General features: G+C 39.0%; 1 protein-coding gene across 13 annotated transcripts in view; it reads left to right on the forward strand.

Moving 5' to 3' along the window:
• CHD2 (chromodomain helicase DNA binding protein 2) overlaps positions 1–27,547 on the forward strand; it is a 144,311-nt gene that overhangs the window by 97,417 nt on the left and 19,347 nt on the right. For 12 of the 13 annotated variants that reach the window (XM_054451835.2, XM_054451833.2, XM_054451838.2 and 9 more), the window contains 11 exons: positions 250–342; positions 3,213–3,383; positions 4,384–4,559; positions 10,352–10,393; positions 11,727–11,866; positions 15,795–15,933; positions 16,091–16,241; positions 17,331–17,453; positions 19,316–19,444; positions 20,972–21,112; positions 23,437–23,571. In XM_054451835.2, the coding sequence (XP_054307810.1) occupies positions 250–342; positions 3,213–3,383; positions 4,384–4,559; positions 10,352–10,393; positions 11,727–11,866; positions 15,795–15,933; positions 16,091–16,241; positions 17,331–17,453; positions 19,316–19,444; positions 20,972–21,112; positions 23,437–23,571 (1,440 nt within the window). The remainder of the gene's footprint in view (positions 1–249; positions 343–3,212; positions 3,384–4,383; positions 4,560–10,351; positions 10,394–11,726; positions 11,867–15,794; positions 15,934–16,090; positions 16,242–17,330; positions 17,454–19,315; positions 19,445–20,971; positions 21,113–23,436; positions 23,572–27,547) is intronic. The other variant, XM_054451839.2, reaches the window with a different exon arrangement.

A 27,547-nucleotide genomic window follows, 5' to 3' on the forward strand; every position in this document is an offset into this window, starting at 1 on the left:
GGGTTGTTTTTTTCTCCCATTTCTGTTTGTTTTAATTTTTGAAGTTTCACCTTGTCATTTGTATAAATTATAGTTTGAGACATTAGATGTAAAGGATTTAGAGTTGAAACTGAAAGTAAATGAAATATCAGAATGGAGAATTGGTTTATTTGCACCAAACATTTTCAGTAAATATGAATAATTTCTGGGCAACTAGGCAACTCATCTGTTGCCATTTTATTCTATTTATGTTGGCTTTTGTTCTTTTAGGAAATGGATATAGATGAAATTTTGCGGTTGGCTGAAACGAGAGAGAATGAAGTGTCAACAAGTGCAACAGATGAACTTCTGTCACAGTTTAAGGTATGAAGATCTTTGTGGGAGAGAGTTCTCAACATTGATTCATTAATGATTACTAATGTTTATGAACGCTTTCTTTGTGCTAGGCGCTCTGCTTTTCTCTTTACCTGAATTGAGTCATATCCTCAATATTGTTCTCTGAATTGTGAGTATGTTGTGAATGTAGGTTCTACAGTCCGCACGAAGGTAACCACTGAAATGGGCTATCCTGTGTAGAGTCAGTGTGTGGAGGAAAAGAAATCATTGAAGAGAGGGCTAGGTAGAGAACCAGGACAGAGTGTAGAACCAGGACTTGTGGAGCATTGTGGGACACGTTAATAGATCAGATGCCAAAGAGAGGTCAAAGATAGGAAAAGAGTAGATGACAATTAGAAGGCTCTGATGACTTGGTGAGATTTTAGTTTGTTTTTTGTTTGTTTGGTAAGTGACAGAAAGAGGTGTCAGTTGGTGTCTCATATAACAGAAAATTACATGAAATGAGGACTAAACACAAAAGTTGGGCACCAGATGAATAGGAGGTGGCAGCACAGAGTATCAATGTTATTAAAAAGCTTAATGAAAGAGTACAGGGATGCTAAATTATATGGCTAGAAGGTTAAAGCAAGACAAGGTTTTTGAAAGATGTTACCATGTTTCTAGTTTGAGGAAAGAACTTGAGTATAGGGAGATATTGAAGGTTCTCAGGAAAGAAATGATTTGATGGCACATTGCTCCAGAGGAGACTGGAAGGGATAGTCAAAAGCACAGATGGAAGACTTGGCCTTGGAAAGAAAAAGGACAAGTACACTTTAGGGAAGAGGAGGAAAGAGATGCTGTGGGAGTTTAATTTATGCTCTTAATGACTAGTAAAGTAAGTGAGGTGTTTGCTTGAGAAGTGGAAAAGATTTGGGACAGCCATGGATGAGGCAGAAAGTTGTTGGGAGGAACCTGATAGAGGGAGTCAGCTGAATTGAGATGATACAGCTTTGCTGTGGAGCCAATCAGCAGGGTCATATGACTTTCTCCAGCAATACTTTTGAGGTCAGAGAAATTGGATCAGTTGGCTATCCCAAGGTGGGAGATTGGCTTGGGAGGTACAGGAAAGTCAAAATAGCAAAGGTTTTCAAGATTGATGTGACAGCTTAGAAGGAAGGATTGACCATGGGTTGATTCCATGGAGGTAGAGAAGCAAGAGAGACCTGATGATTACAATGATGGCTAAATGCAGTATGCCCATTAGGATTGAATTGAATTAGGGGAAATTGTGTGAAGTGTTTGGAAGGAAGCAATATTGTGTGATTAGCTCCAAAGCTGGCCACTGGTAGAAGTTGTTTCAATGGAAGAACAAGGATGGAGTTGAGTGGGCCAAAGAGCCCTAGATTAATGTGTTAGGATGCAGAGGATGGGGTAGAGAAGGGTGAAGGTGAATTATTAGGGTTTGTCATAGTCGGTTTGGGCTCCTGCAATAAAGTACCATAGACTGGGTGGTTTATAAACAATAGAAATGTATTTCTCACAGTTCTGAAGATTTGAAGTTTGAGATCAGGGTGCCAACATGGTCAGGTTCTGGTGGAGGCTCTCAGGTTGCAGACTGCTGACTCTTCTTACCTTCGCATGGTAGAGGGAGAGAAGCTAGAGAGCTCTCTGGCGGTCCCTTTTATAAGGGCAGTAATCCTATTATGAGGGCTCTACCCTCATGACCTCCTAACACCTTACGTTGGAGGTAGAATTTCATCATATGACTTTTGGGAAGAACATAAACATTCAGTCCATTGCACTGTTTCAGCTCAGTTCCACCTCTGTGACTGCTGCTCCTTTCTTCAGCAATAAAAACCCGCACTTGTGTAACTCTTACTGTGTTTTCAAGCACTATCTTAAGGGCCAGAGTCTGGCCTTTAACCACTACGTCCCTTTTGGAAAAGTTAAATTCCTTACTGCATGAACCACTAACATATGTGCATATTTACATCAATCTTAATTTTAGTTAATTTTAGCCAAAAGTCATAAAATGAGAGTCTAACTTGACTTCACTGTCAGCTCCAAGGAATGGAGCCTCCAGAAGCTCATTTATACCTTATGACTGTCTCAAAGGCTAGGAGGGAAGGAATAAGAAGAATGAGGAGCCAGGCTGGGGGCTGCCTGCCACTGCCCAGATGCTGTCCAGAGGTGGTAGATGTTTCTGTGTACCCCTCGTCTGGTTCTTTGAAATGGATACACTTAGATGGCTTTCTTTCTGGGATACATACTGTTTTAATACAAATACATATCGGATATTAAATAATATTTGATAACAAATGAAGAGAATATTCTTCCACATTTATTTAAATTTTTTCTGTTTTCTGTTTTCATTTTTTTTCTAAGACTAAAGTGCACTTGTGAACATATGAAATTACCACACATCTTTAACTTTCATATTTTTGATAAAAATGAATAAGGCAACCAGTTGGCTAGATGATAATGAGTGCTTTGAGTTACGCATTGTTTCAAATGAACTCTATACAACTTAAGAAGTGTAAGTTCATGGAGTATTAGGTATTAAGCATTTTAAAATCTAAATAAATCTAAATTTTATCATTAGTATTATATTTTTTAGAACATGTATATGATTTATAACAGCTCATTCAATAAAACTTATAAAAACAATTTGTATCTTTGTAGCTGTTTCTCTGCTTTTCAGTAAAATTTCTGATATGATGAACTTGAGGACTTGACAAGTTGATTTTTGGGGTTATAAAGGAAAAATTAATAGAAAATTGATTATCTGATTATGTAATATCACAAAAGTCCTATTATTATTCACAGTGTCTACTTAGATTAAAAACACTGGATAAATTGTTTTAGCAGATGGTATTTAGAAATAGGGAAATGTCAGACAATGGGTTGTCTATTTTAAGGTTGCCAACTTTGCAACAATGGAAGATGAAGAAGAGCTGGAAGAGCGTCCCCACAAGGACTGGGATGAGATCATTCCAGAGGAACAAAGGAAAAAAGTAGAGGAGGAAGAGCGGCAGAAGGAGCTAGAAGAAATTTATATGCTGCCTCGAATTCGGAGTTCCACTAAAAAGGTGATCAAGTGAGATGAAAGATATGAAATTATTTCTTACGTTGTGAATGCTACGGAAGTGTTGATTATTCAAAGAGGAGGCCTTGCATTGTTCCCCTGACACAGAGGCTTCAAGAGCAGAGTTGATACTGTAGGAAACTTAACAAAGGAAAGTGGAGAAATCTGCAGAGCTCATGAGCACACCTGTGAGACATCGGATTTGGTCTTTGCAAATTGGCTCTTTGTGAAGCTGATAAATAGGGTCTGAAATTTCCAGAAGTTTGCATTTTGCCTTTGAGATTAGAACCAGTAGTCCTCACAATTTGGCTGTAATTGCCACTGCCTTCAACTTTCAGAAAGTCAAACCTCTGTTTGTCCATAACAGTTCACAGCACTTGATATAAATACTTAGTAAAGGATTATATAACTGTAAATAAGAAACATATACCAACTTGACAGTTCACAAAGCTCCATCACAGACACTATCTAATTTGATTTTTGTAACAACATTGAAATCGGTAGAATAAGTTTTGTTACCCATTTTGTTGGAGGTGATAGACACAGATTTGTTCAAGGTCACAGTAAATCAGTATGAGGTAACACTAGCTACCATTTATTGAGCCCTTACAATGTGCTAGGCATACTTCTAAGTGCTTTAACTTATTGAAAACCACATGTTACAGGTACTGTTGTTCTTCATTTTTCAAATGAGAAAACAAAGAGTAAAATTACTTGCCCAAAGAAGTAAATATGAACCTGTTTTATAATGGGATATTGTAAAAATATCCAAATATTTTTAATCCAGTTCACTTATTGTTATATTACAATGTCTCTGAAAGTATGACTATCCTAAGTGGGTATTACTTCAGGACCTCTCTCCTCTTATTTGTCAAAGGAAAATTGACTTGTCTGATATGGTGAGAAGTTCTGAATACTAAAGAATTAAGATGGCCTTCTCTTAGTCCTTTCACCACTTGAACTTCGCACTTCTTACAGTGTGACTTTGCCTCCATCTTTCTCAGGCTCAGACAAATGACAGTGACTCTGACACTGAGTCTAAGAGGCAGGCCCAGAGATCCTCTGCTTCTGAGAGTGAGACGGAGGACTCTGATGATGACAAGAAGCCAAAGCGCAGAGGGCGTCCCAGGAGTGTGCGGAAGGACCTCGTGGAGGGATTTACTGATGCAGAGATCCGAAGGTTGGTGGAGGCTCTGTTCTCACTGAGCTTGTTTGGAAGTGCATACTGTAAGTCTTGGGTTGACTGGATCCTGGACATCGTGACAGGGTAGGCAGAGGCTAATACCTACAAAAAAGGAAAGAGAAGCTGGGTCCTGTCCCAGATCTTTAGGACGATTCTTCCTTCTCCAAGGTTTCTTTCTGTTGAGATCACTTTTATTTGTTGTTCATCTCTGTTTCTCTCTTATTCTCTGGTTATTCAGAACATTTTCACAAAATTCAGCTAGGGGGAGGGAGGTAATTGACATACATATATATACAGACTTATGTATCTGTATATAAAAGAAATAAATATCAAAAATAAAAATGGTACAAATAAGTCTACCCTCACTACCTCTCCCCTCCGCCACAATCCCACTTCCACCTGTGTTAGTACTGATATCAGTTTGCTGGTGGTTTGCTTTGATTTATAAGTAGTATGTACAACATGTTGTTCAGCACCTTGCTTTCCCTCATCCCATTTAAAATCTATTTTAGACATCTTTCTATGTGAGTGATTACTATACATTTCTTGGTATCTGATTCAAATGTCTCTATCCTCCATAAAAAAATCTAAAATTGTTGCTTGCAAATTATTTTTTTTTCCAGTTTCCATCTTTTTTTTTTTTTTTTTTTTAAGCCTGAAGAAAATAGAAAGTATAAAGATGGTTTTAAGGCCTAATCCATATTATAATTATATTAAATAGTCCTTTAAGTTTCATGTATTTTAGACTGTGAGGTGTTTCCTTTCACTTAAAGGTCACACCTACTCTTCTTTCTTTGTTTAATTTACTATGGAAAAATAGAAATATTTCAAAATACTGACAGAATGGCATGTAACACATCCCCTCTTGTACTTATCATCTTAACAATTTTGAATTTGTAGCCAAACTTATATGTATATATACACACCCCACCTCCTCTTGCTCCCTATTCCCAGTATTATTTTGAGAAGAATGTGTTTTCTGCTATGGGGCAGTGTGTTCTATAGCTGTATTCGGCTTAGTGTTTTTCAGGTCTTTAATTTCTTTATTGATTTTCTGTATAGTTGTGGTTATGTTGGTAGAGTCAGAATCTTGCTCTCTTGCACAGGCTGGAGTATGATCCTATCTCACTGTAACCTCACACTCCTGGGCTCAAGTGATCCTCCTGCCTCAGCCTCCCAGGTAGCCAGGTCTACAGGCATGTGCCCCATGTCTGGCTAATTAAAATTTTTTTTTTTTTTGTAGAGACAAGGTTTCAGTATGTTGCCCAGGCTGGTCTCAGACTCCTGGCCTCAAATATTCTCCTGCTTCAGCCTCCCAAAGTGTTGGGATTATAGGCCTGAGCCACTGTGCCCAGCCTAGTTGTTCTACCCATTATTGAAAATGGGATATTGACATCTCTGTTACTCTTATATGATCCATTTGTTCCTTCAATTCTGTCAGTTTTTGCTTCATGTGTTTTTGGACTCTTATTAATTGTATATATTTTCTATAATCGATAGGTCTTGATTGGCCTTTTTATTGTAACATGTATTTCTGTCTGTAGTAACAATTTTTGTTTTAATGCCTATTTTCAGTTTAATATTAGTATAGCCACTCCAGCTTTGTTTTTGGGTATTTGAAATTTTAAAAAATGGTATTTGGCCAGGCATGGTGGTTCACGCCTGTAATCCCAGCACTGTGGGAGGCCAAGGCAGGCAGATCGCTGGAGCCTAGGAGTTTGAGACCAGCATGGGCAATATGGCGAAACCCTCTCTCTACTAAAAATACAAAAAATTAGCCAGGTGTGGTGGTGCACACCTGCAGTCCCAGGTACTTGGGAGGCTGAGGCTGAGGCACGAGAATTGCTTGAACCTGGGAGGCCGAGGTTTGCAGTGAGCCGAGATGGCACCACTGAACTCCAGCCTGGGTGACAGAGCAAAACTCTCTAAAAGAAGAAGAAGAAAAAAAAAAGATGGTATCTTAAAATTTTTAAAAAATATTTTTTCTGCCAGTCTCTTTTTTTTGATTGCAGTGTTTAATCTATTTACATTTAATGCAGTTATTATAAAGTAGGAATTATGTCTGCATTTTGCTATTTATCTTCTATATGTCGTGTCCTTTTTGTTTATTTCCCCATTACTACTTTCTTTTGTGTTAAATATATATTATACCATTTTAATTACCTTAAGAAAAACCCTATTTTTTCACTTATTTTCTTAGTGGTTGCCCTAGAGATTACAAGTGACATCTTAGAACAATTTACTTTGAATTAACATCAATTTAATGTCAATGGCATTATAAAAACTTTGCCCCAATGATAGCTCACCATCCCCATTTGTGCTGTTGTCACACATTACATCTTTACACATTGTAAACCCATCAATGCAGTTTTATAATTAATACTTTATATAGTTAGTTGTCTTTTTTTTTTTTTTCTTTTGAGACGGAGTTTTGCTCTTCTCACCCAGGCTGGGGTACAGTTGGTGCAATATCGGCCCACTGCAACCTCTACTTGCCAGGTTCAAGTGACTGTCCTGCCTCAGCCTCCTGAGTAGCTGAGATTACTGGCGCCTGCCACCATGCTGGCTAATTTTTTTTGTATTTTTAGTAGAGATGGGATTTCACCATGTTGGCCAGGCTGGTCTTGAACTTCTGACCTCAGGTGATCGGTGTGCCTTGGCCTCCCAAAGGGCTGGGATTAGAAGCGTGAGTCACCCACACCCAGCCTAGTTAGTTGTCTTTTAAAATCAGATAGAAGGAAAAGAGTTACAAAAATGCATGTATACTGTTTTTATATTTACTTACTCTATTATTCCATGGGTGCTCTTATTTCTTCATGTGATTTGAGTTACTATTTTATGTCCTTTCATGTCTGCCCAGAGGACTCTTTTTTAGCATTTTATTTGGAGGCAGGTCTGCTAACAATGGATTCTCTATTTTGGCTTAGCTGGCACTGTCTTAATTTCATCTTCATTTTTGAAGGAAAGTCTTAATTTCTTTTTTTCTGTTTCTCACGTGGGATAATCTCAATTGGCCTATCTTCAGATTTGCCAGTTCTCTCTTCTTCAGGCTCATATTTGCTGCTGAGCCTCACCAGTGATTTTTTTTTCATTTCCGTTATTGTAGTTTTCAACTCTAGAATTTCTGTTTCACTCTTTAAAAAATGTCTGTTTTTAAGCAGCATTTCTGTTTCTATTGATATCATTTTCGACCTTTCTTTTTAATTCTCTAGGCAGATTTTTTTAAACTCTTGTAAATATTTATAATAGCTGATTAACATCCTTGTCTTATAAGCCTACATGCTAGACTTCCTTAGGGATGGTTTCTATTACCTGCTTTTTTTCCTATGTATACTTCATACTTTTTTTTTTGTGATGGAGTTTTGCTCCCATCACCCAGGCTGGAGTGCAATGGCGCGATTTTGGCTCACTGCAACCTCCGCCTCCTGGGTTCAAGCGATTCTCCTGCCTCAGCCTCCCGAGTAGCTGGGATTACAGGTGCCCACCACAATGCCCAGCTAATTTTTGTATTTTTAGCAGAGACAGGGTTTCACCATGTTGGCCAGGCTGGTCTCGAACGCCTGACCTCAGGTGATCCACCCGCCTCGGCCTCCCAAAGTGCTCAGATTACAGGCATGAGCCACCGTGCCCAGCCTACTTTTTGGTTTTCTATATGTCCCATAATTTTTCTCTTGAAAAATTGGACGTTTTAAGTCATATGGCAACTCTGGAAATCAGATCTCCCCTCCCAGCCATATGTTGTGTTTGCCACTGCTATTGTATTTGCTTGTTTAGTGACTTTCCTGTACTAGTTATCTGAAGTCTGTATTCTTTGTCGTGTTATGTGATCCTTGTCATGCTATGTGTAGTCTCTACTCCTTTAGCTTAGTGGTCAGCTAATGATTGCACAGAGATTTCCTTAAATGCTTTGAGCCTATAAGTCTACCAGCCTTTGTTGAAGGTCTGGGTGTGTGTGTTGGGGCATGTTTCAATGCTCTGGAAGGCAGTTGACAACTCTGCCTTAACTTTCAGTTCCTGCTTGCACAGTTCCTCAAGGTCTTTCTCAGGCTCAGACAAATGACAGTGACTCTGACAGTGAGTCCAAGAGGCGGGCCCAGAGATCCTCTGCTTCTGAGAGTGAGACGGAAGAGTCTGATGATGACAAGAGGCCAAAGCGCAGAGGGTGTCCCAGGAGCATGCGGAAGGACACTTTGAGATCTTTCCTCTGCATGGGCACAGACCTGCACATGTCAGAGCTTTTCAGAGTATCTATCCTATGAACATCTTTCCTCCCAGTTTTTCTTTTTGTCTTTGTTCAACCTTTTGTTATTTCCAGTTGGTAGTGTTGCCTCAGGCCGTCATGGTGTTAAATCTTTGCATCTAATTGTTTTTGACCAATGAATTGTGGACAGGGCTATTCACACAGAGTGAGTTCTGGGTCAGTCCAATAAAGACAAGCCTGAGAATGGAGCTTCTCAGGGTGCTGTTAGCCAGGTCCAGTCATTCTGTGGGAATAGGGCTTTTGGAGAACTCTGAACCTCTTCTTCACCCTCCAGTGGCTGCTATGCTGCTGGTTGCACAGCTATTGTAGTTGCAGAAGTGTTAGTTTTCAAGGCTGTCATGCAGCTGGGGTTAAGGGGTGGGAGTAGTGCAAGTTAAAAAATACCTTGAAGCTTGCTGAGCCATTTTCTTGAATAAATTTCTTAGATGGCTGCATGCATTTGGTTAATTTCCAGAGTTGTGACAATACTGATTGTGACCGTTTATGCCAGCATTCTTATTGCTTTTATGGAGGAGCAGATTTTCACAGACCCTTAGTCTGCCATTTCAGAAGTGTTGTTATTTAGACATAAAATATTTCAGTGTCTGTTAAGAAGGAGAAATGCAGAGTTAAGGAGTAATCCTCAGGTTTTGTTCATATATAATACTTTCCTAACCCTTGTATCTGTGCTGTTCCTTTAATGTGGTTTTTAGCTATTGTCATATTCAGTCCCATTTTATTCTGTAGCCATGTTTTCTCATTTCCATTTTTCCCTTAGTATCTGTCCTTACATGATTAGATAACCCAATTATCATAGTAATTTGGCATATTACATGATGCCCTTAATGTGTCATGAAGTCCTGGTTTTTAGTGGAAAGTACTGGTGACCAGCCTGTAGGAATGGGGATGATGGCGTGAGTTGGTATGTAGCATAGTTTAAAGGGTAGAGACTTGCGGGAAGATAGATTGGATTTTTGGGAGGAGAGGTCAGTAGAGTTTCCAAAATCGTTTGCCTAAGAAGTTTTAAATCATATTTTCCTTTGCCTTATTCCAAAAACTATTTGAGACAGTCAAAAAAATCTTAACAGCTGAAAAATCATTGGTTTTCTAATAACGAAAAATATGGTATTGGAGGTAACAGTGGTGAACCGAATACGCTGATGAAACGATATAAGGGTTTATCACAATAGAGTTGTGATGATTGAATCCTTTATGACCCAGTGAAGTCTATAAACTTGTACCTTCTAAAAAGGATATTAGAGCTAAGTTACAGTTCTCTAGCATATATCTAAGCAGGTTTATGGACAGTCACTGAGAATAAAGTTGATCTTTAATTTGAACAGATTTTTAGCAGTCATTATTTTAAGTTGACTAGTTTCAAAGACATTCAACGTTTATTCATTTTTTTGGTAGTTGCAAGGATAAGGATTAAGTCCACTCTATTTTTGACAATTTGCATGGCTCATATGTCATCACAGGATATGCTAGCATCAACGTAACTAAAGTAAGTCTCTGTTTTTTTAATATGTTTTATTGATCCTATTCTTAGGTTCATCAAGGCTTATAAGAAGTTTGGTCTCCCTCTTGAACGGTAAGTTCAGTATAATAGTCCCTTATCTTCCTCTTTTTTGCTTTTATTATATAGTACGTTCTTTTTTGGTAATTTTTTCCATTTAATACTAATGCCGGGAACATTTTTTTTTCTGGAAACACTCATTTACAAACATTTATATATTGGGTGCCTGTTGATTCATGTCCCTCTGCAGAGGGATGACAAAGATGATAAAGACAGGCCATCCATAAAAAGACTTTCACCTTTGTGAGGGAGATAAAGCAGGTATATTCAAAACCATAGTGTGTGAAATAATTTCCAGAGAGATGTTCATGTACCTCCAGTTGAAAAGAATGTATGTAGTTATTATTTGTATCCTAGTTCTTAGATTTAATAATGTCAAAGGTAAAAGGCTCTTTATGATTTTATAATCTTCTGCTAATTAGCAGGATTTTATGAGGATTAAATACAAAGAACTTACATAGCCTTGACTATAAAAACTTCCAAAAGGGTAGCTGTTGTTACTATTCTATAAGCATTTAGAAAATAATTCAGAAGTTGGATTTTAACAGAAGACTCTATTTTTAATAGTTTGGTACTTTACTTCCTATAAAATCTAAAAAGCCCTAATTTAAAGGAAATATTGGGCTCCCTTCTCTTTCTTCTGATAAACTTCTCGAGTGGGTGAAAATTACAAGCCTGTTTTTGTTTGGTCCTCTCCATTTGGAGAGGAGGTAGTGATATGTAGCATTAAGCCACAGCAAAGCCAAGAAAGTGAGTTGCATCTTTCCAGGACTATTGCTGACCACCCGGGGTAGACTGTCTGTTTTTGGGCCAGTTATCGTAAAAGCCAATAGGGTGTGGAAAAGGGGCCTTGACACCTTTTGACGGCCTGTTTTTTAGCTGTTAATATAGTTGTGTGCTTCATATGACATGGAGATCAACTAAACATATAGTAGAAGTAACTATACTCTGCTTCTAGGAGCATTGCAGTGAATAAAAGTAGGCTGGAGAAAGGAAAGTGAACACAAAGAAGCAAGCTGGTACAGATGGTGTTCAGGCACTTCACTTGCCGCCACTAACAGCCTATTTATTTAGTAAAGTTTGCTTTGCTTGTTTCTTTCTTTCCTCTCTGTTCTTTGGAATTGTTTTGTGGAACATTCAAGACACAATTCTTTATGATGGAAAATGAATATGTTAGCCTTCAGTCAATGTCCAGGGGTTCTTGTTGGAGCCTTAGAATGATCACTAAAGGAACGCAAAGAAAAGTGTCTTTGCAGGAGAAGATTATATGAGGCCTAGTGGCATCTCATGACATTTAAGAAGAGTGGGCACAGGGTCCTAAAGTGTCCCCATATTTGTTCCTCCTCAGGCTGGAGTGCATAGCACGTGACGCTGAGCTGGTAGATAAGTCGGTGGCAGATCTGAAGCGCCTGGGTGAACTGATCCACAACAGCTGTGTGTCAGCAATGCAGGAATACGAAGAGCAGCTGAAAGAGAATGCCAGCGAGGGTAAGTGAAGTTGGCTTTAGTGAGTCTTCGCAACCTGGCACTCGTGGACTGGATTTCTGTTGCTAAAAGGCGTTTTAAGGACAGACTTGAGGACCACACATGCCTAGTGCTTTCAGGTGTTTATTCTGAGCTGCGTTTCTGTGAGCTTAATATTCTACGCTCCTACAGGTCTACTCACAAATGAAGTTGATTTGTAGAAGGTGTAGAGTGAAGAAAAAGATGAAATGGTTTCTTTTTATGTTGCTATAGAAAGTTTAAATTCATTGGAGTGATATAAAAACCCAGGGGCAAAGCTGGGTGGACACCTCTGTATTTTGGCTGCAAATAAGAGGTGTTATAGATCACAAGCATTGTTAATTACCTTGGATATATATTGTGCGTTATGGCAAACACAAAGGATTTAGAGAATTAATTGGAATAAATAAAATATTGGATGAATATTGTAAACATTTTTGGGTTACATTGAGATTGTCATGCCACTAGAATTTGTTCTCATTGGATTGGACATGCAGTGTGTTTTCTCTCTGATACCAGAAAGTGATTTTGCCTGTCCTGTGTGATAGCTTTAAAAGCAAGAGGTATAGGAATGCTTGTGAGGAGAGAACTCTGAAGTAGTTATTGGTAAGGGCACCTCATAGTGAACTTTAAAGAAACGAGAGAGGCCAGGCGCAGTGGCTCACGCCTGTAATCCCAGCACTTTGGGAGGCTGATGTGGGAGGATCACTTGAGCCCAGGAGTTCAAGTCCAGTCTGGGCAATATATAAGTGAGACCTTGTCTCTACAAAAAGTTTAAAAATTAGCCGAGAGTAGTAGGATGCACACCTGTAATATCAGCTACATGGGAGGCTGAGGTGGGAGGTTCAATTGAGACCAGGAGGCAGAGGCTGCAGTGAGTTGAGATCATGCCGCTGCACTTCAGCCTGGGTGACAGAGCGAAACCCTGTCTCAAAATATAAATAAATTAATTAAAAAATAAATGAAGTTAGTATCATTCTCCTTCTCCAGACTGTGGTTTATCTGTGCCATTTCTGCATTTTTTTTGGGCAGCCTTTACTTAGGTAAGGCTACCCTTCTGCAGCTTTGTTGAGCTGTGGTTAAATCTTCAGGCTCCAGAGAAAAAGAGGCAGTCAGTTATCTGGAATTTTGGTTCTACCACTTCTAGTTAAAAGACTTTGGGCAAGTTATATCCCTTCAACTATCTCATTTGCAAAATAGAGTAATAATATCTACTTCAAAGGATTTGGATAAATAAATAATTCCATACTTGTAAATTGTTTAGCAACAGTGTCTAGCTTGCAGTGTTAGCTATTATTAAGAAGTGAGTATTTGTGCTTTGAAATTTTTTTTTTCTTTTTAAGGTTATTATTGAATGTGATATAATTTAAAAATATCTTCAAGAGAGTCAAAACTTATTTTAAGATATGTTCTTTTTTGTAACAGACAAATAACTTGCATGGTTTGCAAAATGATCTGAATATGTGCTTTTATAACATTCAGAATACACCCAAAAGTGAACTTTAGGTTTAATGTACAGTGTGTTTTCTATGTAATTGTTTTGAATAAGTAATACATCTGCATGGCTTAAAACTGAAAAACGTATTCCTATTACTTCTTGATGTTTTTGAGAAATGAATAATGTTTTCTCCCTTTTAAATGGTAGTACAGCATGCACACTTTTCTGTGCTTGCTTTTTTTAATCTCATAGTATCTTGTGGAGCTGTTTTCTTACGGCAGTCCCTTCTCCCCAAAATCCCTCTCTTTTTTTTGTGCATGTCCACATTCTGGATCTGGCTGATTGCTTCTTGGTATTGTTTCCTCACACCTGTATTTCCTGTAAACTGGTATTCAGCGTATTCTGAATCCAGGCTGACATTTCTAGATCAAATGGAAGATTATTGATACCTCTTTTCCCTTAGGTTGAAATTTTTGTTTCTAAAAATGTTAACGTAATTACATATTTGCTTTATCCCAAACATATGTTTCCAAATATCAATACCAGTCTTGCTGTTAACAAAAAAATGCTCAAATGCAAAGTGTGATTTCTTTGCATTTCTTTTTGATCTTAGAATATATCACACTAACAATATACAATCAAAATATATTTTTAAATTATTCAAAGTTATTCTTTTCTCTGTGGTTAATGCCACCAACTTAATATATAGTTAGACTCTTTTGTTTTATTTTCAATACTTAGGGACTGCTTTTCTCATTTTGATTCGATTTAATTTTTTTAGTTATGTAAAAACATTTACATGGTTCAAAGTCACAACTATAAAACAAGGTACATTTGGAGCATCTTGTTTTCGTTTTTTGTTCCCCAGCTGCCTTCTCTTCCTCCTTAATAGGTCACTGTTTCTATTAGTTGTAAGTTTATCTTTGATTGTTTCTTTTTAAAATTTAAGTGTGTATGTGCGTGTGTATTTTCCTTCTTACACAGAAGAGAACATACTCTTTTGCACCTGCTTATTTTCATGACTGAGATAAATTCATATCATTATGTAGAGATCATCCTCTTTCCTTTTACAGTTGCAAAGTATTCTACCACGTAGATAGATGTCAATTCCCACTTCCCCCCTAGTATTTAATATTTGGGTTGTTTTCGGTCTTTTATTATTATAAAGAAAGCTGCAATGAATAATGATCTAATGAATATACCATTTCATATCTCTGCCAGCATATCTTTGGGATAAGTTTCTAGAAGTGGGATTGCTGGGTCCTGGGAAAATGCGTATATACTTTGCTTCGATATTCCCAAATCCTTCTGCCTAAGTCTGGTGCCATTTACATAGTCACCAGTAGTGTTTGTTGGTACCTGTTTACAAGCCTCACAAACAGAATGTATTGCTAAACGTTTGGAGTTTTGCCAGTTTGATAGGTGAGAAACGGTATTTCATTTTTCTTTTAATGAACAAGGTTGTACATCTCTAAGAGTCACTTGCATTTTGTTCTATAAAGTGTCTATTCATGTGGTCTGCCCATTTTCTATTGAAAGGAGTTTTCCTCTCACAGGTAGCATTATCTCATGGATTTCAAGTTGGACTATTTGGTTGGGGTTTCATTTTTACTTCTGTGATCATTTTAATTTGAAATTTGGGTTAGGGTAACTTTCTTTTTTTTTTTTTTTTTTTTTTTTGAGATGGAGTCTTGCTCCATCTCCCAGGCTGGAGCACAGTGGTGCAATCTCAGCACAGTGGCGAGATCTCGGCTCACTGCAAGCTCCGCCTCCCGGGTTCCCACCATTCTCCTGCCTCAGCCTCACGAGTGGCTGGGACTACAGGCGCCCACCACCATGCCTGGCTATTTTTTTGTATTTTTAGTAGAGAAGGGGTTTCACTGTGTTAGCCAGCATGGTCTCGATCTCCTGACCTCGTGATCCGCCCGCCTTGGCCTCCCAAAGTGCTAGGATGACAGGTGTGAGCCACCGTGCCCGGCCGGGTTAGTGTAATTTTCTTAAGCCACCACTTGTTCATCATTTCACATGTGTTAGATATGAACTTAAGCTCATGTTTTTTCATTAATAGTGTTGTGAAGATCAACTTCATTTTTAAAATACTTGAGTTTTTTGACCTTCACTAGTGGGATGGGTAGGAAAACAAAAAGAGAAACCTTCAGGACTAATATTATACCCTCAGAATCTACTTTTGTTAATTTGGAAACAAAGTAGTATAAAACAAACAGGAAGATTAAAATATAACTATAAACATCAGTGAATTAAAAAAAAATTCCAAATCTTAAAAAACTGAATGTTCAAAGGTTATTTTACAGACATTAGTTGAGAAAAAAATTTGTCTTATAGATTATATCTTCAAAATAACACTAAGCCAGAGATACATTCAGAGAGACTAAGAGGTCAGGGTTCGTTGATACATGTTTTCTGTGGAACTTCTGCAGATTTTCATTTAACTAATGTGAAATTGGTATTTTTCAGGAAAAGGACCAGGGAAAAGGAGAGGTCCAACAATCAAGATATCCGGAGTTCAGGTTAATGTGAAATCCATTATCCAACATGAAGAGGAGTTTGAGATGCTGCATAAATCTATCCCTGTGGACCCTGAAGAAAAAAAAAAGTGAGTATATTTTGTGTACATGCTTAGATGGTCATACCATAAGAAAATAGATTTGAAGTTAGACTCTGTGTAGTTACATAGTGTTTCTACTGTCTCTTCTTTAACATACCAAAAAGGCCCCTCTTCTAATGTCTTCCTGTTTTTAAACTTTCTTTAGATACTGCTTAACCTGTCGTGTCAAAGCTGCACATTTTGATGTAGAGTGGGGGGTGGAAGATGATTCTCGCCTGTTGCTGGGAATTTATGAACATGGCTATGGAAACTGGGAGTTAATTAAAACAGACCCAGAGCTTAAATTAACTGACAAAGTAAGTAACCCTACCATGCTAGAGATTTCTAGAAGATTTGTTGTGTAATATTTTTATATTGATTACTTATTTCTAACTATTTTTGAGGGGGCATCAAATTAGAAATTAGTACAGTCATTCTTGGAAATACTGCCATCTTTAGTGGATTGTGGCACTGTTTCACGGATGAAGATAAAGGGAAAAGACAGTAGCCAGGTGAAATTTTGGGGAAACTATAGGAGAAATCTTAAAATTCTAGTATTTAATTATAGGTCAGATTTCACTACAATAAATACCCAGGTGAGTTTGTTAATGATAAAAGCATTCCTTGGCCTTAGTTATTGGCCCTTTGTTTAAAAGTACATTTGAAACAACCATATTTCACTTCCTCACGTAAAGATTGAATGTCACCTTGGTATTCTTTGTAATGGAATTAAACATTGGCTGTTCTTCTCCCACAAAATCGAGCCTCCCACCCTATCTGTTGCAAGCCATGGTTGGAGCTAGAAGCAGGGAAGGCTGACTGGCTCAAATTTTGGTAGGATTTGCTCCATGTTGTGCTCCTGGCACGTTCAACAGTGCTCATCCCATCTGGGTTTTAGGAGGGTGACAGCACCCTGCCTTAAGCACTGAGACCAGATTCAGTCTGGCAAGAGGCCCAATTGTTATAGCAAGGAACAGATCATGTCCTGGCGTAGCTCAGTGCTCTCCGGCAATGCTCTAAGAAGCATTTTCAATCTAAAACGAAGCTTTAACCTAGCTCCAGGGATTCCCTGCTCCTGGAAGGAGGAAATCCACGACGGCTGGGATGCTCTAGCAGATGAAGCCACAAGCCCCTCCTACCTGAGTTGTTCTACCCTGTTAACAGCACAGGTAGGAGCCATTGGGAGAGCTGGATTTCTCCATCCCATTTTGTAAAATGAGAACGGCTCGTGAGGGATTTTCAGTGACTGGGAGCCATGGACATGAGATAGGATTTGAGGCTTTATCTATATTTTGGGTGGTTGGGGAGGGAAAGGACTGTGCTCAGTTTTTGTTGTCTCTGTTTATCCTGATCCACTAACCAGGATGTGGGTGGTGGCGGGTGCTTCTCTTCCTTTCTTGTTGAAGATTCTGCCGGTGGAGACAGATAAAAAGCCTCAGGGGAAGCAGCTACAGACCCGAGCGGATTACTTGTTGAAGCTGCTCAGAAAGGGTCTGGAGAAGAAGGGGGCTGTGACAGGTGGGGAAGAGGTGAGTATGCTGCCACCTGGTTGTTTTTCAGGGGCCTGAGGCTCCTACCCTGCAGAATTAGGTAGGAAGAGAGAGGCCCTCTCTGAGCACTGCACAGAATGTCACCTTCTCACGGGCAGATGTTGATTTTGAGGTTCCAGTAATGCTGGTTTGGTTGGTAATAATAGAAATGTTCATTTAGGCCTGGCGCAGTGGCTCATGCCTGTAATTCCAGCACTTTGGGAGGCCGAGGTGGGTGGATCACAAGGTCAGGAGATTGAGACCATCCTGGCTAATATGGTGAAACTCCATCTCTACTAAAAATACAAAAAAATTAGCCGGGCGTGGTGGCATATGCCTGTAATCCCAGCTACTTAGGAGGCTGAGGCAGGAGAATGGTGTGAACCCAGGAGGTGGAGCTTGCAGTGAGCCGAGTTCGGGCCACTGCACTCCAGCCTGGGCAACAGAGCGAGACTCCATCGCAAAAAAAAAAAAAAAAAAATTCATTTAAGACCACAGCATCTTGGCAGCTTTCTTACGAACCCATCCTTCTGAAATGTTGCTTCAAATTCATCCTCTTTGCTCCCTGGTCCCACTATTCCACACATACTGTTACTGTTTCTTTATCCTACTTTCTCAATTTTGGAACATAGTTGCAGCTACTGCACTGAATACCTATGGGTTTGCCTATTGTTGTATCTGTCTCTGTGGTTCTTGTAATAATGGATCCCAGAGATAAAACTGACAGTTAATTCAGAAACTAGACCTTACTTGCTGTGTGAAATACCAACTAAATTCTCAGTGAACTCAGCTGAGCGTTTTCTCCTTTTATTTCCCCAATTTATAATTTCAGTTCAGGCCCAGAAAGATGGAATCCCAGCTAAGAAATACAAGTTACACCCTGTACTAGCAGCCCATGTGTGTGTGTTCTTTAAGTGCTCTTGCGGCTATGTCATTTATATTGATTTCCCTGTATTATTATGAGCCAAGCAAATTTGAGGAAAAAAACCCATAATACCACACCTCATTTTTTTCCAGTAATAGGGTCATAAGTCTCATTCTTCATATAGTACATTGAGTATGCAATATATTATGTGTTAGGCTCTGGAAAGGCAGATTAGGTCATGTTACAGATCATATCTGATTAGGCAGATAAACAGTATTTTAACTTTTTCCTTATTATATGTAACTTGCTTTCAGGTTTTTTAATGTTACTATTATGTCTTTAATATATTATCTTTATTTGTATTTTTGTATACAGAGTGATTTTCCTTTTTTTAAAAAAATTGTAGCTTTAGGATGGATTCCAAAAATGTGGAATCAGTAGGTTTAAGGAATATGGATATTTTGGCTGGCGAGGTGGCTCACACCTGTAATCCCAGCACTTTGGGAGGCTGAGGTGGGTGGATCACCTGAAGTCAGGAGTTCGAGACCAGCCTGACCAACATGGCGAAACCCTGTTTCTACTAAAGACACACAAAAAATTAGCCAGTTGTGGTGGCATGTGCTTGTAGTCCCACCTAGCTACTCGAGAGGCTGAGGCAGGAGAATCGCTTGAACCTGGGAGGCGGAGGTTGCAGTGAGGCAAGATGGCACCTCTACACTCCAGCCTGGGTGACAGTGCAAGACTCCGTCTCGGAAAAAAAAACAAAAAAGGAATATGGATATTTTAATGTGGTATAGGCTATGTATAAGGCCTATAGGTTTTTATTTGCTTTGGTTTGATCTTGTCAGGTAAAATGAGTTGCACTCTTTTGATTTCCTTGGAATTTTCTTGTTTGAATTACATGGCTGCTTCTGCTTTAAAGAGTCATCATGTTGTTTGGTTATGCTTTTGAGTGTCTTGATTTGTACTTTAATCATCATTTTCTCTCCTTTTCCAGGCTAAATTAAAGAAGCGGAAGCCTCGGGTAAAGAAGGAAAACAAAGTGCCCAGGCTGAAAGAGGAGCATGGAATTGAGCTTTCATCTCCTAGGCATTCAGATAATCCATCAGAAGAGGGAGAAGTGAAAGTATGAAGTGGGGTTTCGGTCGAGGGTTATTTATTTATTTTAGCTATACTTATTGTGCCAGCTGGAATAAAATCATCTGAAATGTGTTTGGTTTACGAGTGGATTAAATGGAAATAGAATATGTAAGTCTTTGCTTAATCTGTCAGAGAGGATAGTTTAAGTCAGCAACTGCAAATTCGTACATAATGGAAGTAAATGAAGGGGCTAAGACATTTTTGTTTGTTTGTTTGTTTTTGAGATGAAGTCTTGCTCTTGTCTGCCAGGCTAGAGTGCAATGGCACGATCCTGGCTCACTGCAATCTCCGCCTCCCGGGTTCAAGCAATTCTCCTGCTTCAACCTCCCAAGTAGCTGGGATTACAGGCACCTGCCACCATGCCAGGCTCATTTTTGTATTGTAAGTAGAGATGGGGTTTCACCATGTTGGCCAGGCTGGTCTCAAACTCCTGACCTCAGGTGATCTTCCTGCCTTGGCCTCCCAAAATGCTGGGATTACAGGTGTGAGTCACTGCGCCCGGCCTAAAGTTTTAATGATAAATGGCGATTGACACGTAGCCTCATTCTTGGAAATGACGGGGAGTGGTCAGGACTGTGGTTAACCAGAGAGCTCATGCCTAATGTAAAGGGGGCAGCTGCTATGGAGTTATGTTAACAAAACCCCGGTGGGTCAGGTTTGGCTTGCCAGTTTGTAACCTCTGGTCTAAGTAAAGCGAATAGTAAGTTGGTATCATTTAGTGTGCTATTTCAGTGACAACTTTATGGAATTTCTGAAAGTGTAATTGTACTTGGATATTAGCTCCAAGAGGATCAGCAGTGCGTACAGGAACTAGCATGGATTTGAGTCATACATACAGATATTTATTTATTTATTATTAGCTTTTTTTTTTGAGATGGAGTCTTGCTTTGTCACCCAGGGTAGAGTGCAGTGGTGTGATCTGGGCTCACAGCAGCCTCTACCTCCTGGGTTCAAGTGATTCTCCTGCCACAGCCTCCCAAGTAGCTGGGATTACAGGCACCCGCCACCACACCTGGCTAGTTTTTGTATTTTTAGAAGAGACAGGGTTTCACCATGTTGGCCAGGCTGGTGTCAAACTCCTGACCTCAGGTGACAGGTCTGCCTCAGCCTCCCAACGTGCTGGAATTATGAGCTTGAGCCACTGTGCCTGGCCAATACATAAGTAAATTTAAATACTAGCAACCTAATCAGTTATTAGCTGACTTTGTATAGGTATATAATCTCTTTGGTACTCAGTTTCCATCCGTGAAATGAGAATAATAAAACTTACGTTGAAGCGTTGCTATGAGAATTAAATGAGAGAATATCAGTAAAGAGCTTCTGCCTCTACAGTTTTAACTGGTTATTACTGGAAAGTTTAGACTTCTCTGAGTGCCATGAGGCTCTTTGCTTGAAAACAAGCTTCTAAGTATAGACAGTGATGAACACTGGGGGCAGTGCTTCTTTTTCCAGAAAGTACATAAGTAGATATAAAATTTGTAGCAAAAATTCATAGCCCTATTTTGTTTCCTAGGATGATGGCTTGGAAAAAAGTCCAATGAAAAAAAAACAGAAGAAGAAAGAGAACAAGGAGAACAAGGAGAAACAAATGAGTTCTAGGAAAGACAAAGAAGGGGACAAGGAAAGAAAGAAGTCAAAAGATAAGAAAGAGAAGGTAATGGTGCCCTTCTGTTCATGCAGCTATCCACAGCCTTTGCATTCGCCGTTTGGATTTAGAAGTAGAATGAGATTTGAGGGCCCTGGGATAATTGTCTTTTTATGGGTATGTTCAAGAAGGATGGGTGGGGCTGTTGATGGGATACCTGCACCTGTCCCTGCAGAGAGAGGGGAACCTGCAAGTTTGGGGTGTTCTTTAAAAAAGAAGGCCTTTACTTGGTCTTTTATTACATATATCGGGGGAAATATTTGAATGAGATAGGACAGGTGAGAGAAATATGCATTTACATGTAAATACGAAATACGTTCTCAGATTCATATTAGAGGAGCACAATCCACAACTGAATTTGAATACTTGAAGAGTTTGAGTCAAAAACAAATATTAGCAAGAGTTATTGGAATATAAATGGATGAAAAGCCTTGCTATTATAACCTTTACATTAGGGGTTTTATGAAGTTCATTCTAAACCAAAGAATTCGGTACAGTGTTGCAATGTATACTTGCTGACCTCTGAACACAGTAAAATCATTGCCAAAACACTAACAACTGCTATAATTCTAATATCCAGTTGGTAACTCTAATAGATTTCTTGATAAGTGCCTTTGAAACTTTTACTTTGAAATTTTTATCTTACTTTGAAATTTTATATTAAATGTAAAATAAACTTCTATTTAAGAACAAATATAAAAATCAGATTAGGCTGTTTGGGTAGTCTTTCCTCCTCACTTAGCAGTATATCACAACTTTCCAAGTGAATAAATGTTAAAATCATTTTTACAGCCTTGGCAACATAGGGAGACCTCGTCTCTACAAAATAAAAACAAGCAAAAATCTAGCTGGGCATTGTGGCATGTGCCTATGGGCCCAGTTGCATGGGAGGCAGAGGTGAGAGGATTGCTTAGGCCCAGGAACTCGAGGCTGCGGTGAGCCATGGTTGTGTCACACTTCACTCCAGCCTGGGCAACAGAGCAAGACCTTGTCTCAAAAAAAAAAAAAAAAAAAAAAATCATTTTTAATAGTTGGAGAGGATTCTGTTTGGGTGTAACATGTTAGAAGCACTTTGAATTTCCCATTTTGAAATACTTTCTAATTTTCGATGTTAATAGACCATACTGTGACAAATAACCTGTGCATTTGTGCTCCCACAGAAAGACATTCTTTTTCTTAAAGTAAAATATTAAAAAACTAAAAACACAAAGAACAATTTTAGCAAACATCTGTTTATCCACTCTCCAGATACCACAACTGTTGTTAACATTTTTTCATGTTTACTTTAAGTGGCTTTTTTTTTTTTTTGCGGGGCCAGGCTGGGGGAGATGCTGATATCTTTTGTATTTCATGAACATATGACTGATGCTGTTGAAGCTGCCCCCTGTTCCTTTTCCCTGATTTTATTACTCTTCCTCTGTTCTCCCCATAACCACTACTGTGAAGTGGGTTTGAAACCTTCCTGTTCATGTTTTTATATTTGTAGTACATATTATAGTGTATATCCATATAACTATAAACAAAGCATACTGTGTGCTTAAAAATGTACATGAAGTCAAGCCAGGCGCAGTGGCTCACACTTGTAGTCCTGGCACTTTGGGAGGCCGAGGTGGACAGATCACAAGGTCAGGAGTTCGAGACCTGCCTGGTCAACATGGTGAAACCCCATCTGTACTAAAAATAGAAAAATTAGCTGGGTGTGGTGGCGTGCGCCTGTAAACCAAGCTACTTGGGAGGCTGAGGCAGAAGAATATCTTGAACCCAGGAGGCAGAGGTTGCAGTGAGCCGAGATATGACACTGCACTCCAGCGTGGATGAGAGAGCGAGAATCTGTCTCACAAAAAAAAAAAAAAAAGTACATGAAGTCATTTTATATATTCTTCTGCAACCTTTCCTTCAGTATAATTGAGATTTATATAGATTTCATTTACAATAATTTAGTTAATACAGATTCCTAAATCAAAGAGTATGCTGTTAATAAAAGTTGCTACATGATACTCCAGAAGAGTTCTGCCAATTTACAATCTTAACCTCTTGATGACATTTCTGTGCATTTTACGGATAAAGGAGTAGAAGCCCAAAAATAGCACTGATGAAATTGAAGTTATAATTGGGTACATTTAGAGATGGAAATGGGAATAATGTGTGAGTGAGTAAGCTGCTAATCAGATAGGTTTGTCTTCATGATGTTTCAGGATTTTATTTTACTTTTTAAAAAATAAACTGAGACCATCATATTTACCCATTGTAATAACACAACATAGGTAAGAAATCCAAATTGCATGGGAGGATTGCACAAATGACAATGACTCCTTGTAACTCTTTTTTAAAAGCCTAAAAGTGGTGATGCCAAATCTTCGAGTAAATCAAAGCGATCTCAGGGTCCTGTGCATATTACAGCAGGAAGTGAACCTGTCCCCATTGGAGAGGATGAGGATGATGATCTGGACCAGGAGACATTCAGCATAGTAAGTCTTGAAATCGGGGGATGCCAGTGTCTGCAGCCACGGTACTTGGTGTGGTTCTGCCTTTTATAGGTCCAGCCAGAGCTTCAGTTGAGCTAAGCAATAGTACATTACTTTGGAAACACATTGCTTACAATATCGGAAGACCATGTGCTCTTCAGCAGGCTGGCAGGAAGAGATTTTCTTGTCTTTTATTGAGGGGAAGTTTAAGGAGTGGATTTCATGTCTTGTGCTCCTAGTTAAGAGAGGCTCTAAGGGCCCTTAGAGGCATTTGGGAAAGAGAAGTGTTCACTGAGCAAATATTTATTGAATGTTTTCTGTGTTCCAGCCCCCAGAGTTACCATGTTGAATAGATAACCATTTCTATCATCGTAAACTGTACATTTGAGTAGGGGAGTTAGACAACTACACAGATCATGTTGGTGCTCCTGTGACAGGGCTCTGGAAGAGAGAGAGTGCATACTGTGGAGATCCTGTGAGAAGGGAATTTGACCTAGTCAGGGGATGCCAGGAGGGCTTGTGTAAGGAAGTGATGTTTGAGTTGGGTTCTGAAGGAAGAATAAAAGGGAACAGGAGAAGAGGGGAGGGCAAGGCGATGGGGAGCGAGTGCATGGACCAGGTCTTGCACAGGATTGGATACAGGCCAGTGTGTCCTCAAGGTCCCTTTGCCCCTGGCTGGAGCTGCAGGTATAGATTTCACTGTGCCACCATCCCTTCCCTACCTCTCTGTTGTCTCTTCTCCCCATACTTCCACAAATCCATTGATCAAACAGCTCATTCAGGCTGAAGGAAAAAGCGGTTTTCTTTCAAATTTGAAAATAACTTCCGTCCTGTGGCAGCAAAGGACCCTGTTGACCCTGTCCTGTAACCTCTCTTTGACTTCTTTCTCTGAGTTCTCTAAAACCTATACACGTATGTATATAGATACTGTTTTCTTTACACTTAACTCTGTTTTCTTAAGTCTCTTTTTTGCCTGTGAGCTCTCTGAGGACAAGTATTGTTTTATATAAAGGTCATTTAGATGCTAGAAGTATATCAATAAATGAGTAAATTGAATAAATGAATAAACTAATTACATAGCCAGCTAACCAATCTGTTTCCTAGTCTTTCTTATCCGAGGGTTTATAAGAGAAAATGATATCTAATGTTTTGTGGTACCATGACATTTAAAAAATGCTCTTACAAATGACTCATTTAATCTTGTTTTTATATTATGAAATCTTTAAAAGATGCAGAGAAATTTCAGGGATATAATAGTCATTGATAAATATACCATGAAGTTTTGTCAAATCTGAATTTTTTTAAGACTCAAAATATAAAGCTGAATCCCTTGGTGTTCTTCCCTCTCAACCTATGCTTTTTATGTCTCTCTCTCTTTTTTTTTTTGAGGTAGAGTCTTGCTCTGTCGCCCAGGCTGGAGTGCAGTGGCACGATCTTGGCTCGCTGCAACCTCTGCCTCTCGGGTTCAAGCAATTCTCCTGCCTCAGCCTCCTGAGTAGCTGGGATTACAGATGCGCACCACCACACCCAGCTAACTTTTGTATTTTTAGTAGATACGGGGTTTCACCATGTTGGTCAGGCTGGTCTAGAACTCCTGACCTCATGATCCACCCACCTCAGCCTCCTAAAATGCTGGGATTACAGGCGTGAGCCACCGCACCCGGCCTTTTCTCTCTCTCTCACCTCCCAGACGTAACCATGATTCTGAATTCAATTTTTATACTTAACGTGTGGTTCTAGAGTTTTACTACCTAAGTCTGTAAAGATGATAATAGCTCACATTAATAGCCAGTTACTGTTCATGTGCTTTATGTATATTTTTTCCACAACAATCCTGTGAGGTAGGTTATTGTTTCCATTTTACATATTTAAAAATAAGGTGAAGAGAGTTAAGTGATTTGCCCTATGTCACACAGCTAAGACATAGAATACAGTTTTGACCCAGGCAGTTCGGCATGAGAGGTTGGGTCCATAACCATTGTCCTACGTAGCCTCCCACATATAAACAACATAGAGGATTGATTTCTATGTCTTAAAACTGTAATTGGCACTTGTGTAACCTGTAACTTGCTTTTCCTCTCATAGCAGTCACATTTTTTGAGATTTATCTATGTTAATAATTGTGGCTCTCATTTAAGTTTCATGTTATTCTACAATTTATTCTTCCACAGTTTATTCTTTCTCATGTTGGTGGACATCAGAATTTTTCCAAATGTTTGCTACTACAAATAGGCTACAGTGAAATTGTTGCCCATATTTTCTTGTACTACACAAGTGAGAGCTTCTCTAGGGTGTATGGCTTGAGCAAAAATGGTGGGTCATTCATTAGGTGTATACATCTGCCACTTTATTAGATACTCGAGTTACTCTTGAAAGCAGTTGTAGAGATTGCATTAATTATAGCAATGAATTCAAGTTCCGATTGCTTACCAGCCTTAGAAACAGTTGTTAATTTCTGACTCAGTTAACAGTTGTTGATTTTTGCTAATCTGAGGGCTATGAAATACTGACTGAAGGTTGTTGGACATTTATTTTCATACTTTAGTGGTCATTCATGTTCCTTGTGAATTGCCTATTCAGTTATTCAAAATTGACATATTTGGAATAATTTATCTTTCTTACCTTTTCTGTAGGAATTCTTTTTACATTCTTAATACTAATCTTTTATTTTTTATGGTCATGACGGATGTCTTTTAGTCCTTGGTATATTTTTTATTTTATGTCATTTTTAAAAATTAAAGTATAACACAGAAAAATCCACAGATAATAAGTATGTAGCTGTGGAAATGACCACAAAGTGTTGGGAGTTTGTAGAGTTTTCATTATTTGAAAATTTCATGACCACGTGTTTTACTTAGTTCGTTGTGCCAGATACTCAGTGGCTGACAACCATGTCCCTACACCATTCTGTGAAATTTTCTTGAATTATACGGTAGTAATTTTCTCTAAGTTCCCAGTTTTACCTTTATGGAATTTCTTGTGTTTGGATATCGAATTCTGGATATTGGTCCCTAATTTTATCTTTTTAAGTTGTTCATTTCTGCTTTTTACTCTACTTTCTGGGAGATTCCTTCAACTTTGTTTCACATTATTTATTTCCAAGATCTTTTTCCTCCACCGCTCTCGAATATCTTTATACTTCTCTTTGCTTTCCATTGTTCATGTTACACACTTTGCTTCGGTGGCTTTGCTGATCCTCAGTTGTCAGCTCATATTTAAGAGTGGAGGACTAAACATCTGATTGGAAGTTTGAGCATGTGGGTGGTGGGGCTTGATCTCCTTTGAAAGTTTTCACTATAGGATGATGTAGCAGAAACTTCTGACGGATAGTCAGGATCATTTGGTTTTTCCTCTGGGGTGGTCACATTTTGTGAAGAATGCCCCCGTTTTCTGACTCTCCAGAGCATGAGGGCCTGGCTCCATCCATTCTGGAATCTGAGAGGCAGAAGACTTGGGTGTGGCTCATCCTGTGTGACTGTGCTCATGTGCTCACATAATCCTGTTTTCAGTGTGGTGGGCTCAGCCCTCATCTGTGCCTATGCAGTCCAGCTCAGAGGTTCTTTTATCCTTTTCTGGAGAATAAGTCTTTATATTTGCTGCTGGGTGGAGTTAGAGATCTGGGTATCTTATGAATCTGGATATGTGTTACTTCTTAAGCAGTCTTTAAGCCACTCCCCATTTTAGCCCTCATCCTTCCTTCTGAAGACACCTCGCCTTTGGGGGAATTTTGCCGTGTAAGTCAGGTTAGTTCTCGGCTCTCTTCTTTCCTGGCTTCGAATTTCATTTTCTCAGGTCTGTTTTGTCATTTCCCATGCTGCCAATTTTGTTGCCGTTATCCTCTCTCTTGTTTTCTCTTGTCTTTGTGGGCTTGTCTCTTTTAAGGACAATCCCTTTACCATTGTTTTAGTGGGATTGGGGAGGCAGAGAAAAGATTCTTGTGTTCTGTTTACCATCTTATCTGGAAGCCTTTCTCTTGCTT

This window comes from Pongo pygmaeus, chromosome 16 (genome assembly GCF_028885625.2).
Source record: "Pongo pygmaeus isolate AG05252 chromosome 16, NHGRI_mPonPyg2-v2.0_pri, whole genome shotgun sequence".
NCBI classification, from domain to species: domain Eukaryota; kingdom Metazoa; phylum Chordata; class Mammalia; order Primates; family Hominidae; genus Pongo; species Pongo pygmaeus.